The 16,634-nt window shown below is 44.6% G+C and overlaps 1 protein-coding gene across 3 annotated transcripts in view; it reads right to left on the bottom strand.

The window, feature by feature from the left end:
• CALN1 (calneuron 1) overlaps positions 1-16,634 on the bottom strand; it is a 490,570-nt gene that overhangs the window by 423,486 nt on the left and 50,450 nt on the right. The window contains exon 1 of one of the 3 annotated variants that reach the window (XM_058680810.1): positions 4,663-4,775. The exons of 1 other annotated variant lie outside the window; for it this stretch is intronic. In XM_058680810.1, the coding sequence (XP_058536793.1) occupies positions 4,663-4,727 (65 nt within the window). In that variant the 5' untranslated portion in view covers positions 4,728-4,775. Of the gene's footprint in view, positions 1-2,820; positions 3,420-4,662; positions 4,776-16,634 lie in introns of those variants that run through there. One more of the 3 variants, XM_004587021.2, reaches the window with a different exon arrangement.

A 16,634-nucleotide genomic window follows, 5' to 3' on the forward strand; every position in this document is an offset into this window, starting at 1 on the left:
TCAGTTAAAAGCCAAACTTCTAACCAAGAAGCTCTGAGCTCTAAGTCTCACACGACTCCCGCAGGGCGGGCACAGGCAGGAAGGCAGAAACTTTGGTACAGGGTTCTATTTCCTCTGCAGACCCACTGTACACATCCCAGAGCCTGCTACAACCACGTGACTTAACAGACCGGGCTCCCACTGCACATCTGATTGTAAACAACTCCCTGCCAGTCAGAGCTTTCTGCGAAACACTCTTGGCCATCCACAACCTGGGCGGGGGTCGGAACATCACTTGAATAAGGAATCAGAACCCTAGATCCTGGAAAACCAAACTGAAACCCTGCTACTCACCTCCACCCACGTCACGCACCTCCAACAAAGTTATTTAACTTTCCTTAGCATCAATTTCCTAACCAGAAAAAAAAATGAGGCATGAAACTGTCTGGCACACCGTAGGGCCTCAGAAAACTGAACGAAAAGGGTCTCCAAAGTGCCTTAAACGTCCCAAATTCTGTTAAGAGTCAGAATTTCATAATAAGAACCAGCGCCCCCTACTGACACCCAGGAAGCACTGCAAGGCGATCAGGACCAAGACTGAGAGAATACCCACGCAGCCACACACAGGTACAGTTACAAGTTCTACGCCCTGCTCAGACACCCAAGACCACACTGGCCACAGAAGAGACATTTCCAATCATGCTCACATTTTAATATCAACCAGATGTCTTCCGCTGGGGAGATACATGTTAAACTGGCCCTACCTTGCTCCAATACCCTACCTTTACCCTTCCCAGAGAAATCAGCAGGCGGAGACCCCGCAGCCCCCAAGTTTTGCCCATTTGTTTATGCACAGAATCAGCTCAGCAAACGTATTTTCTTTCTCCAAAGCCCTAATCCTGTATGCTCACCGAAGACCTGACAGCTGGCAATAGTGACTTCAGAGTTCAAGGAAAGGTGACATTTTGGTGAAGGACCTTTCTCCCATAAAATATCCTAGGAAGCTGGATTTCCAAACAGCTTTTTTTTCCCTCCCGACCCCACTTTTTTGCATACACTCAGGAACCAACTTCAGTAAACAGGATAAACACAGTTTTTCTTCCCAGCTTTCAGCGAGGGCTGTGGAAAACCCACAGGGCCTCCAGTAACCTCAGTCATAGCAGGAGCTCTGGGGCAAGCAGGGCGCATCTGTGTGTGTGGTGGGGAGGGGGGCCCAAGCACTGCCTGGTGAACTGGCAAAGTTATGCAGCTCCTGGACCTCACGCAGGAAGCCCTGACTGAGGAGTGGCCACTGTGCTGTAAGTCTGGGACAGGTGGGTGGCGCCGCCTGAACTTCAGAGTCTTACACACACAGGTGGCAAACAAAACCTCCGTCCTCCACTCCACAATCTTCTCACCTTTCCTGACTATGCAATCAAAGCCACCGAGCAACCAAGGCAAGAGAGCTGAAGAGTGGCTTCCCAAAACAACTTCACACCAAATGTCATTTATGTCCCTTCCCCAAGCTCCAGGCTTGGGGGGAAAAACGAGTTTATCTTTGGTCAGCAGCACAAGTGGCGGACCAGGAGACACAGCACACAGCGTCAACATAGGCACAGGACCTCCGTCTGCACATCCGGCAACAGGAGTCATCCCCAAACCCGCTTTAGTGCACCTGCTTTGTGGCACTCTGGAATGGATTATCAGCATTACCAGATTTCACAGGCACATGTGGCCAGCACGGGGCTGCTACTTTTCCAGTCTCATAAAGTCTCTTCAAAAAACAGGTTCAAGGTCTGGGGATGGCGCCCCAGTCTTGGCTCCCACGAGGCAGCGCCTCACCTGGGAGTTGGGGGGTGGGGGGGGCTTGGGCACAAATGGCAGGAAGCCTGCCTCTCACCCTTCTTGTCCCGGAAATAGGAGCAGTGGGAAATACTGGGGTTGGGGGCTAAGGGAGCATGTGGTGTGCGCTGTGACGCAAGCGGGTGATTTCCGTGTGCTCCTGGCACCCACGCCTTTCGGGGGAGCCGCGTGCTCCGCTTGCACTGCCCCCCCACCCCCGAAACCGACCCAAAACTACCTGCTGCTACTACTGTTGCTCTGCTTAAGGCGTCCTCAGGCCAAGTCTAAGGAAGTTCACTCCCCGTCGCTGGTTAGGAGAGGTTAGCACCCCAGCCATCCCAGACCGCTGGGGAGAACCGGAACCCACCCGTGCACGGGTGCTCCACCCTTGGAGGTGCTCGGACCACGTCCCAGGATGGGTTACCCGAGGCCTCCCCAGCACATTCGCACGCGCAAAGGCCGGAAGGGCCGGGGCGGCTGGAGCCGAGGAGCGTGCGTCCAAGAGGGCAAGAAACCCGCGTTAGGGGTGCTGGAGGTGGACCGAACCCTGCCTCCTGCCCCCCTGCCTCCCGCGGTAGCCATGACTCCGGGCTTCACGGAGACCTGGATGTAGCTAGGCGCTCTCACCTGCGCCGCGCAGCGGCTCCGGGTCCTCTGCCTTCTCCCTGCCTACAACCTCCGGGGGCGCGCAGCCAGGTGGCCACTGGCACCTCCAGCCCGCACAGTTCCAGGACACGCGAGTGAGCCTTGCGGCCCTGCCCGAGCCCCACGCCCCCAGGCAAGCGGCCGGTAGGCAGCGCTAGGGAGGCAAGGTGGCGCCCCCAGCCCGCCCGGTGGGTGCCGGGTGCCGGTACCAACAGGTATGGGAGGCGCTGTGGCCGCTCGCCGGCCCACTCCGGGACGGTAGCACAATGCATAGGTTGGGGGGCAGGGTGGAGGGGGCGAGGACCGGGGAAGTAGAGAGGGAAGGGAGTGAGCGGGCCGGCGGACAGAAGCAGCAGCAGCGGCGGCGGCACTCACCTCTCTCTCGGCCGGGGCCCCTCAGCCCGGCTGCCTTGGCGCCTCCGTGCGGCGCGGGGGGCTTCCTCCGAGGCCCGCGGGGAGGGGGCGGCAGAATGGAGGCGCCGAGCGGGGCAGCGCTCAGCCTCTGGCTCACACCCCCAGCCGGCAGCCGCGTTCTCGTGCCGGCATCCTCGCTGCCGCCGGCTCCCACGGCGCCCCCGGGGCCGCTCCCCAACGCGCGCGCCGAGGCCGGCGCGAGCCCCCCTCGTCGGCTCGGAGCGCGAGCTGAGCGCGTTCCTCCCTGTCCTTGTCCTCTGCTCCCGTCTGGGGACGCGTGCCCTGCACCCCCTGCACCCGCGCGCTCCTCTACCCCTCCCGTTCTCGCTGACCGCGCGGGCTCAGCCCATGTGCGCGGCTGCCTCGCTGCGCCCCGGAACCCAGTGGCCGAGGCCCCGCCGGAGTTGCGCGCCCTAGAAACTCCATGCAGCTCTGGCCTCCACCCGGGCTCCTCCCCAGCGCGCCCCCCGGAGCCTCGCGGCCGCCCGCAACGCCGTCCTCGCTCTGCCTCGGCGCGCGGCAGGAGCCGGGTGGCACGGGGCTCGCGTGGCCGCCAGCGCCCCGGCTGCTCCCAGGGTCCGGGAGCCCCCACCACCACCCCTCCGTTTAACCAATGGCTCCCTCGGTTTCCAGGCGGCGCAACCTGAGGAACGCCTCGGCGCGCGCGCACTCACACGCACGGGGGGCGAGCTAGAGCTTGGCAGCCCGTGCTCCTGCTTCCCTCCCCAGAGGAGCTGCCCACATTAACTCCACCAAACTGCTGTTTTTCGTATTGGACAACTCACCCGAGCGCCCCACCTTATCTACTTAGTCCCCCACCCCGGCGGAGGAAGGGGAGTCCCACACCCTGGGGCCACAGTGACACCTGCATCTGTGCCCAGAAAGAGGGCAGGATACCGAGGTGAAAACTGGGGCGAGGAAAAGGATTCTGTGAACCCACCCAGGCACCCTCTGCTTTGGAGCATCACCTGCCTCCCTGTGGTCTCACTCCCCTGGAGCCTGAGAACACGTGGGGGGGGAGGGGGATCATCTTTCCTGCCAAGGTCATAGAATGGATTTTCCAGGACGAAGGAGAGGGCTCTTGGACAAAGGTTTGAGCTTATGATCATTCAGGCTATTGGCACACTCAGATGCCTCTTCTACCTCCCTTGCCCCCTGCCATCCTCCAGTCACCTTTCCTGATTCCTACCTGTCTGCCTCCCATGTGACCAGGAACTGACAAGAATATACAGTGCAGTCAAGATTTGTGTTGTCAAGAAAGAAAGCAACCAGCAAAAAGACATCAGTCGTAGACCATCAGACACGGGCCAGCCCCTTCCTGCTGTTCCCAAGGGTGTGCCAAGGGAGAAGGAACAACTTAGCCTGGCTGGAGCAGGCCAGTCTTCCTCTTATGCCGGGTCCCTAATTTCTTGGCCCTGTTACTCAGAGGAAAGACAGCTCACCAAATCAGATACCTCCAATTTCCAGAATAAGAGAAATGATCAACGTGGAAACTCTCACAGCCATTAGGAACAAAGCAGCCGACGCTGCCTTAAGCCTCTGGTCCAAACAGTTAAGAAGGCATCACCTCTATGCTGGCTGCTTCCGCTGCCATGGGAGTTGGGGCATGGACACTGCCAGCTAGCAGCACAAGCCAATCAAGGTATCCTCCTGAGCTGCACCTCTTGGCTTTGCAGCCTAAGCACGGCTTCTGAGTGCCTGTAGCACCTGCTACAGGTACCACACCTTTGGCATTGAGTATTTGCTCTCGTCTAGGCTTATGATCTTTTTTTTCTCCTGGCCCTGCGTCTCAAGTTTACTTACGGTCTTCCTGGGCCTTGTACAGCTTGTTCAAAGAGGTACGCAGCAGGTATTGCTAGAATTTTCATAAAGAGTGGGAGACAGATGAGCACAGTGTTCAGTCTCAGAATCTTCCCTGATGACCCTTCAGTTTAGAGGAGGGTCACATCTTGTCGCAGTCTGTTGCTTCAGCAAACAGTCTGTCACTTTCTGGATGGCAAGCGGGTGACCAAAGCCCCTTGGCAAGTTTTCATGCACAGATGCTGGGACTACCCACATAGCCAGAGCACCCAAAGTTCTCAACCTGCCCTCACTCACTGGATGTGGACACCTGGGAACAAGTGACTTGTTCTCTCTGAATCTGATCATGTTCATCTTGCAAAGTGGAAATAATTATAGTATCTACCCTGCGATCGTCCCCTGGATCTCCACCTGCCTAGCCCATATGGAGGCCGCAAGCACATGGCAGACTGTGCCCTTGGCTAACTGAGACCCCAACATGGTCTGTTCACTGGGCATGCAGCAAGAGCGGTGGCTGCACCCCAGTCTCTCTGCACCCCAATCTCTTCCCTGCTCCTTTAATGAGCTGTGTTAAGTCTCCCTTTGTAAACAATTCTAGGAAGTCAAATGTTACATTCATCCTGCCTTTCAGCAGGTAAGGAATCTGCCCTGGGAAACAGCTTCCTGTGTTTCCTGACCTTCGACTTCACTGGAAGGTCCAGAGAGACAGACATACCTGTTAGCCAGTCACAGTGCTGTTGTTGGATGGAAGTACTGTTGGGACCGCCTTCTGCCTGCCTCCTTCTCCTACCCTACCTAAGCTTGTGACTTTTCTCAGATAAACTTGACATTCTTCACCACCAGTTTGTTTCCAGTGTTTCTGCAGGAGAAGATTGGGCTGTGGCCTCATCCCTGGGTGGTCTCGGGGATCTGCTGGAAGGAAGACCTCCTGGGACTACCCCCATTAGGTTGTTGCAAAGATTCAGTGTGATCATGTGAAGCAGCAAGTTTTCAACAAATGTCATGGGTGGTCATTATTCAGGAGTAGTTGACACGTATCAATGACACCCACTTGGGGCAGTCCAGAATAAGTAAAACGGCCAACTTTGGTGAGCAGGCCAAATTCAGCTTCTTGGTCTTCACTGAACAGCCATTTTAAGAGTCCCTGGATAAGGGGCTTATAGACTCACCAGCCCTGAACACTTTTGCTTCAACTTCTCTTCCATGTTTTTTATATACTTGTCCCTGATGTCAAAGGGAGATTGGTTACAAGACACTGCTCCCAAAAATATACCAACATTCGTAGATGCTCAGGCCCCTGTGTCGTATTTGCATACAACTTAAGCACATCCTCCCATACACTTTAGATCACCTATAGGCTGCCATATACAATATAAATGCTATGTAAATAGCTATTGGATAGTATTGGTTAGTAGGTAATAACAAGGAAAACGAATGTGTACACCTTCAGTTAAAGGCCATGTTTTGTTATTAAACAATTTTGATCCATGGCTATTTGGCTCCATAATTGTGGAATGCAGGGATACTGAGGTCACATGTATTCTGAATGTGTCAGCTGTTCCCTATTATTTTCTATTAATTTCTTGCAGCCCCCTCATATTCTGCTGTGGCTTTCTTTGCATTCCCTAATGACTAACAGATGATGCTGGTCACAAGCTACTGACCATTCTCACATCATGTCAAGTGCCACTTGAATCATTTACCAGAGTTTGAAAAACTAAGATGTTTATTTTCACATCGTGATCTTGGATATGGCTGGAAAGTGACTTGTTATGTATTCTATCCAAAGAGAGAATACAGAATGCCCTGGAGTCTTTACAACACATATTCTCTGCTCTGGAGGTGTTGAGGCGGGTTGATCTGCAGTCTCAGCAAACCAGAAGAAAATTTGATGTCTGGAAGCAGAAATTGAAAACATAGGCCAACGTTGGACAGGTCTGAAAGACTGTTGGCAGAAGCATCAAGGTCTTTTAGAAGATTCTTGCAGAAAACAAACAGAAACCTTTCTAGAAGCCAAGGGATAGAGCACGGGAGTTATGTGCTGGCAGAACAGCTAGCAGAACTACATCTAGGGACAATGTGGTTATTCCAAAGGGCCCTAGTGAATTCATGAACCTAACCTGGGCCATTTCAAAGTAGAAACTAGAAAATACCAACCGAATTTTTCCAAATGTCTGTGATAAACAATAAGCAGAAATAGATTAATTAAAGAACAACTATTCTATTCCTTTTTTTGTTTGTTTGTTTTGTTTTGTTTTGTAGAATTGAGAGAAAATGGAAAGGAGCCAGGAATTACTATGTTAGTACGGAGAAGTATTTCACACTGCACTATCTCCAGGCCAAACCTTTTCAAATCCAGGACAAAAAAAAATCTGATTTCTAGATGAGGAGGATATCAAAGTTAAGGCTATGAGATCCTTTATGTATCTTTTTAAGGTTTATTTATTGGAAAGGCAGTGTTCCAGATATGGGGCAAGAGAAAAATCTTTCATCACCCACTGGTTCACTCCCTAAACATAGGCTGAGATGACCAGGGCTAGGCCAGGCCAAAACCAGGAGTCAACAGGAGCTTCATCCAGCTCTCCACATGGAAGCTGGAACCCGAGTACTAATGACATTCTGAGTTGTATCCCCAGGCACCTTAGCAGGGAACTGGGCCAGAAGTGGAGTAGCTGGGGCGCATGCTGGTGGGCTATACCAGCCTCACAGGTGGCAGCTTGCCCTCCCAAGCCACAATCCCACAATGCCAGCACAACATCCTTTCTTAAGAGCTCCAGTGCATCTCAGCGTATTCCTAAAAGGGCTTTCAGTATCTTAAAGTCAGTGTGCTTTAGGTGCCTCCATGCGAATGAGAGCAAAAAAGCCTATTCTCAGAGATGTGTTATTATGATGTCTAGTCAATGGATAGATTGTAATTTAAATGATCCTCAAGGATCTTCAAGGGGATGCCCTAGTCTGGGATGGAACGGGTCAGAAACAGGACCTTAGGGTCCCTGTCCCTTCAAGGGAAAAACACAAGATGCAAACAAGGAGTGTTTCTCATGGGAGAAGAATTCAGAGTCCACCACAGCGTGACGTCAAGAGAGTGAAGAGTCACTCACAACAAGCAAGAACAAGTCCTCATTGAGGAACTAGTAAGATCTTCCCAGCTAGGTTTCAGAAGTACTGTCGGGCCAGGCGGCATGGCCTAGCAGCTAAAATCCTCGCCTTGAACGCCCCGGGATCCCATATGGGCGCCGGTTCTCATCCCGGCAGCTCCACTTCCCATCCAGGCAGTCGAGGACGGCCCAAGGCTTTGGGACCCTGCACCCGCGTGGGAGACCTGGAAGAGGTTCCTGGTTCCCAGCATCGGATCGGCGCACACCGGCCCATTGTGGCTCACTTGGGGAGTGAAACATCGGATGGAAGATCTTCCTCTCTGTCTCTCCTCCTCTCTGTATATCCGGCTTTCCAATAATAATAAATCTAAAAAAAAAAAAAAAAAAAAAAGAAGTACTGTCAACCAATGGCTGTGGCAGAAAATAGTTCCCAATGTCACCCTTACAGAATGGGAGGACTGAAACTGTCCGCTCTCTGCCTCGCTGCTGTCAGGGGGTTTTGGCCAGGAGGAAGAAGTCCAAGGTACGAGTGTCTTGTTGCCCAGCATCACGTATAGAATTACTTTACACTGGAGGTGGAAGCTGAAAAGATGGGCCAGTGTTAAGAATGATGAGATCGGGGACCGCACGTCTGAACTTGATGCCTGAATCACAATAGCAAGGAGACCATGGCAGGTATGTGGATGCATCTGTGCCTTTCTCAAATTGGGAACATGTCAACCATGTTTGTCTAGAGGTGGATTTTCTACTATGGCCAATTCAACATGCTCAAAAAGTGTCTGACATTGAAAGTTGAGATCTCCTTGCACTTAACTCTGCACAGAATCTGGGATTTCTTTAATAAAGTGCTTTTGGGGAAGTTCTGGGCCTTGGCCTTAGGAAACTGGAATATTATTTAACTCCATATCCTTTGAAACTCTCTTGGAGTGTTGAGTCTCTGAATGGAAATTATGGTTAGACTAAGGTCACTGTGCCATAAGGCAGCCCAAGCTGGCTTCCTGGAGATACCATGTGAAGGCAGGAAAGAAGAAAGAAAAGATAGATGGAAAAGGTGGGGGAGACACAGAGAAAGAGAGAGAGAGAAAGAGAGAGAGAGATCCTGTCCCCAATTCTTCTAGCCCCTGCCAGTAAGAGTCCTTTCAGCTGAGGAATCAGATATTGTAGAACAAAGACAAACCATTCCCAGCAGCCCCCCACACCCAAAAAGCAAACAAAAAACAAGTTATCAACAACAACAACAAAGAAAGTTGGCTTTAGGAGCCTATATAAGTCTGCATCACAAAAGAAAATAAACTCAGAGTCTGAAATAACTTCACCTAGGGCTTACATATTCAGTTAGCATGTTAACACAGATGAACCTAAAAAAAAAGTGTTCGCATGGTGAAATGGGACAGAAAACAGGTGGCTTTTTAAATTCAAACGCACATGCAAAAATGTACATTAGCCAACCAAGAATGGAGCCAAGAACTCACTGGGAGGGGAGAGGCATCGGTGTGATCTGGTGACTTTGGCTAATAACGCTAGCGAATCTTCAAGGAGAATCATACCAAAGACTAGAAAAGAAAGATAATATCTCAGAGGTGTGGAGGCTGTCACAGGGACAGGAACAATTGAATTCCAGTACTCCCAGAACAGCCAGGCTTAGAAAAACAGAAATGCAACAGAAAACTCGGAAAATTAAAAATTAAAAAATTTTCTCCTAAAGATGCTACCTCATCTGTAGCTACATGGGATGAAAAGCAAAGCAGAGAAATCAAGAATCAATTAACAGACTAACCCTGGAGCAAAGTGTCTGGCAATCTCTCCATGCCAGCAGGACAAGAACTGGAATTTGGAACCAGCCAATGGGAGCAATGTGTGCACTGGTGAGCTCCCCAGGTTACTCCCCAGGGTTTCTTAGTCTTACCCATCAAGGCTAAGGACAAACAAAAATCCTTCGGATAATTAAATCCGGCCACAAATGGCCTCAATGGTTGATTAGCAAAGAATGTGTACCCCTACCTTAACTGCCTGCCAGATGAAAATTGAAGTTTGAAGGGACAGAACAACATATAGAGTCACAACAATTTTTTGGATATTACTTTTGGCATTTAATCAAACATTACCAGGCATGCCAGGAGAAAGAAACAAACAACGGAAAAGAACAGACAACAAAAACATTAGTGACTCAGACATTACAATTATTCAAATTGGACATTAAAACAATTGTGGCAAGTGTTCAAGAAAACAAATCAGAAGATAGAAAACTCTCAGGAACGAAGTAGAATTTACTTTTTCCAACAAGTTCCTATTATTTACATGGAAATATGGACATGTACTTTCTCTATACACAGAAAAATTCTAACCATATGTACATATGTGAGTCTCACATATTTTTAAACAAATCATATTTTAGTCATTTTTCTAAGAATACAAACATGTCTCAAACTATTACTTATCAGCCATTAAAAAACACCAGATCAACTCAAAAAGAATTTAGTTTGAACACAGAATTACTACTAACTTCTTTTCAGATATAACGCAAGTCAGAAGACAATGGATGGACATCTAGCATGTGCTGACGCAGGAAACGAAAAGAAACAAAAATATCTGGAAATCTTCATTAAGTAAAAACATTCTTAGGAATAGGAGAGGGACTTGTCAGTTAAGCTGCTGGTTGGATACCCACATCAGAGTGCCTAACTTCGTTCCCAGGTGGAGCTTCTGATTTCTGGCTTCATGTTCATGAAGCCCCCCTTTAAGGGGCTGTAGGTAACAGCTCACGTGATTGGGTTTCTGACACCCAATAAGGAGAACTGCATTAAGTTTCTGACTCCCAGATTCAGCTCGACCCAGTTCTGGCCATTGTGGAGGAGTGAAACAGAACACAACAGCATTTCCTCTTTCTCCTTCTCTCTCTCATTTTTTCTCTCTCTTGGCCCTCTTTCCCTTTTTCTCTCTTTCTCTTTCAGCCTTTCTGATAAAATAAGTACATAAAGCTTTTTGAAAATGTAACTCACCTCCTTCAAGTGTGGGGAAGACATACAGAGAGATGGAGAAGATACTTTCACTTAAATTGAATTTATAGAACATTGCACTAACCAAACTTTTTCAAGGACACTTGAAATATTCAGAAAAAAAAAAAAACAGAAAACCATATCCAATAAATTTTAAGGCAATGAAATCATTCAGAAAACACTTTTAGAGTACATGCAATTAAATTAGGAATCAATAATTTAAAAAAATACATAGGAAAGTCCCCAATAATTTATAAGGATTAGTTTCATCCAATTCATGTGTCAAAAAAACAATCAAAATGAACATTTTTAGGTATTTGAAAATGAAATAAAATAATAAGAGCACTAGGTATTGAAATATCTGAGATGTTGGAATAGTACTTAATGGGAAATTCTAGTTTAAAATCTTTATTTTAGAAAAAGATGACAGGTTTAAAACTAATGTTATAGGATTCTGGCTTAAGAAGACGTAAAACAGAAAAACTGGTTTTAAACTAAAGGAAAAGACAAAGAAGGAAATCTAGATAAGGGTAGAAATCAGTGAAATAGACAATGAGCAAACAATAGTGGAAAACAATGAACATGTCCATAAACACAGATGACCAAAATCAGGCATGTTGGAAGGAGCACCTCTACAGAGCCTAAAGATATTAAAAAGGGTAACACAAAAACATTACATGCAGCTATATGCTGAACAGCTTCACAATTTGGATAAAATAGAAAAATTCCCTGAAAAGTAAAAGCTAACAAAATAGATCCAACAAGATAGTAAAAATACAAACAAGCCCATGTATTTTGAAGAAATTTAATTTATACTCAATATTCTCTCATCTCCCCAAGATATAAACAAATCCCTGTATACCAGAATTTTCCTTGATAAATTCTAACAAACATTTAACTAAGAATTGGTGTCAATTTTATGCAATCCTTTGATAAAATCAAGTATGGTGGATGGGAGCTTAGTTAGGCCAGAGGTGAAGGAACCCAACTTTCATGTCAGAATGCCTGGGTTAGATGCCTGATTGTGACTATGACTTCTGCTAATGAGGACTCAAGGCAGTAATGATGGCTCAAACAGCTGAGTTACAACCACCCCTGTGGGAGTCCTGGAATAAACCCCCAGCTCCTGCTTAGAATCCAAAGGCCATGGTGGGCATTTGAGAAGTGAACCAGTAGTGGAAGCTGTCAATCACTCTCTCTGTTGTTCTCTGGCCCTGCCCCCCCAAAATAATAAATAAAATAAAATAGCAGAATACATCTCATTTCATGAGCCCCATTTTATGTCACCAAATTGCCAGAGTAAGAGAACATTAAAAAAAAAGGTGCACACAATTGCAAAAAGCCTTAACCTATCTGCAAACTGGACCCAGTCATATATTTAACAACCGAAAAAAAAAAAGAGAGAGAAAGAAAAAAGAGTAAATTTTGACAAAACAGAATTTTAATATCATAGAAATTCATCTCAATTTTAAATTATAAAGATTGAGCCAACATAATTTATCAAGTAATAGAAGAAAATGCTCAGCTTAATGTACTCATAAAAAGCAACTGACAAAATTTAACATCTGTTCACGATGGAACGTATAGAAAGCTAGAAAGTTCTCATGGAACTTGACACCGTGATAAGGTACTGCTGTCACACAAATGGTTGAAAATAGAATGACTTTCTGTACGATTTTTTAAAAATTTCTACTTAACATTTGTTGGTGGCTTCAAACACTAAAAAAAAAAAAAAAAGTCTAATAAAAAGTGACGCATGTCATAAGCAACAAGTAAAAGCTTTCTATTGAAAGTTCAAGAAGTGTTTTTGCAAAAATTGACCCACTAGCTTTAAAATTCATGTTTGATTATGGAGGACACCGAATAGCAAAACAATTTTTTAAAAGCAGAAAGTTGGAAAGGACTACCTGATTTCAAGTCTCACTGTAAAGCCAATCAGCAAAGTGTGGTTTTGGCAAAAAGCTGAGTATACAGACAAAAGGAACAAAACAGATCAGGAATAGACCTACACTTGCATAATCCACTGTACTTCACAAAGGTGCCAAGTTAATTCAGTGAGGGAAAGGGGGTTCTTTTCAACAAATGGTGCTAGAACAAGCGGAAATGCTTGTAGAGTTTGTTCTTCAACCCCCACACATAAAAATTAACTAAAAATATGGATCATGGATCTAAATGCAAAAGCTATAACTTAATAACTAAGAAAATTAAAAATTATTGCAAATATTGGTAAGAGACATTTTTATTAGAATAAGGAACAAACCAGAAAGAAAAAAATCTGATAATTTTGATTTCATTAAAAAAAAAGTGTGAAAGAAGAAACAAATCCTAGAACTAGAAAAATGCTCACAAAATGATCTATACATATGATAAAGAACTTCCATCAGAAATATATCAATAGATCTGGCAATCCAATGAGTGGAAGTGAACATCTCATCTTTTTATCTCATTTCTAATGTGGTAATGGTGAGAATAATACTCCTCAAGATGTATGATTGGTTAATAACACTTGAAAGGATGTTCAGTACCATCTGCTGGTTACCAGGGAGTGTAAAATAAAGCCATAAGGAAATACTACCACATAATCAGAAAAATAGATAAAATGTCAATGTCTGACAATGTCAAGTGTTGGCAAAATTGTGAAGCAAGTGGAATTACTACACAATGCCATGGAGACTGTGAATAGTTCAGTTATCTAAAACAATTATTTGGTATTTTCTTACCAAGTTAGCCTCACACCTACTCTGTGAGTTATCAGTTGTTGAAGTCCACAAAGTGATTTTACAGTGATTTCCATGGAAGCCTTATTTATAAGAGACAAAGTCAACCAAGTGTCCATCAATACATGAATGGATAAACAAATAATGGAATATTACTAATCAATTAAGAGAAACAAAATACAAACCCACATCAAACTAGTAGAATTTCTAGAACACTAGATTTCAGTGAAAGAGGTCAGACACACACAAAAAATGTATATGTACATTATTTCCTTGTTCTGAAATCCTAGAACAGCGAGTAAATCAATGTGCCCTTGAGGTCAAGAGTGGGAGGATGGATGACCACAAAGTGGCACTAGGGAATATTTTTAGGATGATGTAAATGATGATGATATATCTTAATTATGGTAATGGCTGCAAAGATATTTACACTGGCGAAACCCATGAAATGATACATTTGAAGTAAATCCATTTTTGAGTGGGTAAATTATCCTCACTAAAGCTGATTGTAAAAGAAGAGTAAAGCTTTAAAAGTTGTGTTAAAATTTTTTTGAAAAGGCAGATGCATTTTTAGACATATATATGCGTATATATATATATAAATATATATAAAGAATTTGTCACAGTATCTATCCTAAAAGAAACGGTATCATGAGTAATTCAGCAAGAAAGCATGTGGCATGAAATGGAGAAACGGAAACAGAAGAATAAAGGGCACTGCAAATGGTCAAATTAAATAATGATTACAAAACCCCACATATAAACACTCCAAAAGCCAACACTCTTTGACACGATGCCGTGGTGGAAAAGTGGCAATGATGAAACTTTGTTTTGTACACACAACTGTTGTGTACCTTCAGATGCTGTGCATTAGGTGCACATAAAGCAAGCATGAGTGTTGTGTTTAGATGGGTTGTTTCCTCCAACTAACTCATTATGCATATATGCAAATAGTCCAAAATCAGAAAACAGACTGAATTCTGAAACACTTCTAATTGCGAGCATTTTGGATAAGGGATATGCACAACCGGTGTTATAATTTAATCCAATACTAACAGATGTGAATGATGTTGGGCAGGTTTGTAAACCTATGAAGAAATAAGATACCAGTCTTATGGGGTGGATGTACAGCATCCTAAAGTACCTTGTGTTGAAGCGACTGAGACGCAGCACTAAGCTAAAAGACAAGGATTCACCTTCTAGTTTCTAGGGTCATCTGAAAAAAGAAACCCAATCTATTACTAAGAAGGAGGAAAGCTAGTTAGTAACTCTTGATTGGTTTTGCTGGAATTAATCAAGATTTTAGAGAACAAAGAATACAGACTAGATAAAAACAATAGAAAGTCAATGGTAAGAGTGTAAGCTGACATCCCACTCCTGGCAATGTACCCAAAGAAAATGAAATCATTATATTAAAGGTTTATTTGTACCTCGGTGTTTATAGCACTTCAGTTCACAACAACTAAGATAGAATCCACCCAGATGTTCATCAGCAGGTGACTGGATTAAGAAAGTTGTATGTATACATGATAGAATACTAGTCAGTCATACAGTAGAATGAAATCCTGTCTTTTGCAACAAAATGGATGAAACTGAAGATCATTACACTTAATGAATTAAGCCAGTACCCTGAACACAAAACTATTTATCTGATTTCTTATAACTTAACAGATGAGCACCAGATAACTGTGATGTATATGAGTGGAATTAACTTCTTGAGGTTTGATTTTTGTTTAGACCTGGTGTGTGTATTACAACAAAACAATGGCCTTTCTACTTACTGCTTGCCGAATTCTTTGCTGAGTGGAGGATGCAGCTTGTGATTATGAAATACATTAAAAATATGTCATTCCAAAAATCAAAAGAAAAATAAGGAAGGCAGGCTCGTGGAAAGCATCATTACAATCTTAATGCTGTATACATGGAATCCATGAGCTCTGTTCCCATTATATAAATAAATCATGACTAAGTGATAAGATTCCAGGTTGAAACGCAGATAAACATGACATTCTCAGCACAAAGATTTCTCTATCAAATACAAATATTAAACATTGGCAACTAGATTGTGTCCACAATAGAGACACATTAAATACAGGGACACAGAATTGTTGAAAGTGTGGTATGTGCAAAATTTAAAATCTGGTAAAGCTATATCAAAGCAAGCAGATTTTTGGGTAAATAAGTTTTGCAACATACAAAGACATATTACGGTGATTTCAATGTCAATCTCCCTGGAAGATAGAACATTCCTAAAACTGGATACAACAATAAATAACACATGCTCAAAACACATGAAGTAAAATTTACAGAATTAGAGCTTTGCTCAGTCTAATAGAGTAAATGAGCAAGAACTCACAGAATATATGTAACAAAATAAGAAAACAATCAAGACATAATAGCTACAAAGCTACACATTTTATAAATTAAGGAAGTATCTGAAAATTTAGTCTGAAGATGTCAAAGCAGATGTGGCCAAACACTGGCAGTTTCTCAGGGGATGTGAGAGACTCTACATTAAGACATTATGGCTTTACAAACTAAAAATTTCTGACCTTTCTTTCTCTCTTTAAAATTAAACAAAGTAATAGAGACTTCCAATTTCTGCATTAGTAAACACTTTTAAAAAAACCTCTTCCATGAAACCTACAAAAAACAACAAAGGGACAAACAAAATTAACACTGAGCTGAAACTTCAGGACAATCTTAACCTTGTGTTACAAAGGTGAAGGGCAATTGCCAGACACAGCATAGCTTGAATCAAAATGAAATAGGATGCTGGGAACTGGCCACATCTCCTCAGCGTGAGATCAGCCCCGGGCTGTTGGCTGGAGGACCTCCGCCAAAGTATCCTCCACCATTGGGGGTGGTCATCAGTTGAGCAGGACAATGGTAGAGAGGTTCCAAAGGGGCCTCCGATGCCCAGGAAGTGCCAGTTTAGGTTGCCCCATTTTTGCCTTGGCAAAAAAGGGAAACCAATCAGAAACAAACCCAATTTCTTATCACATAGAAAATAGAGGAAAATATAAAATAGTAGCTAACACCACGCCATCCCACTACTAATAAAATATCAGGGATTTCTCAGTCTGTGTTGCATTACATGGTTATTAGAAGCAAGGTTTTTGGATGATTTTAAAAAAGGGCACAAATGAGGCTCATGCCAAACC

This window comes from Ochotona princeps, chromosome 24 (assembly GCF_030435755.1).
Source record: "Ochotona princeps isolate mOchPri1 chromosome 24, mOchPri1.hap1, whole genome shotgun sequence".
Taxonomy (NCBI): Eukaryota; Metazoa; Chordata; class Mammalia; order Lagomorpha; family Ochotonidae; genus Ochotona; species Ochotona princeps.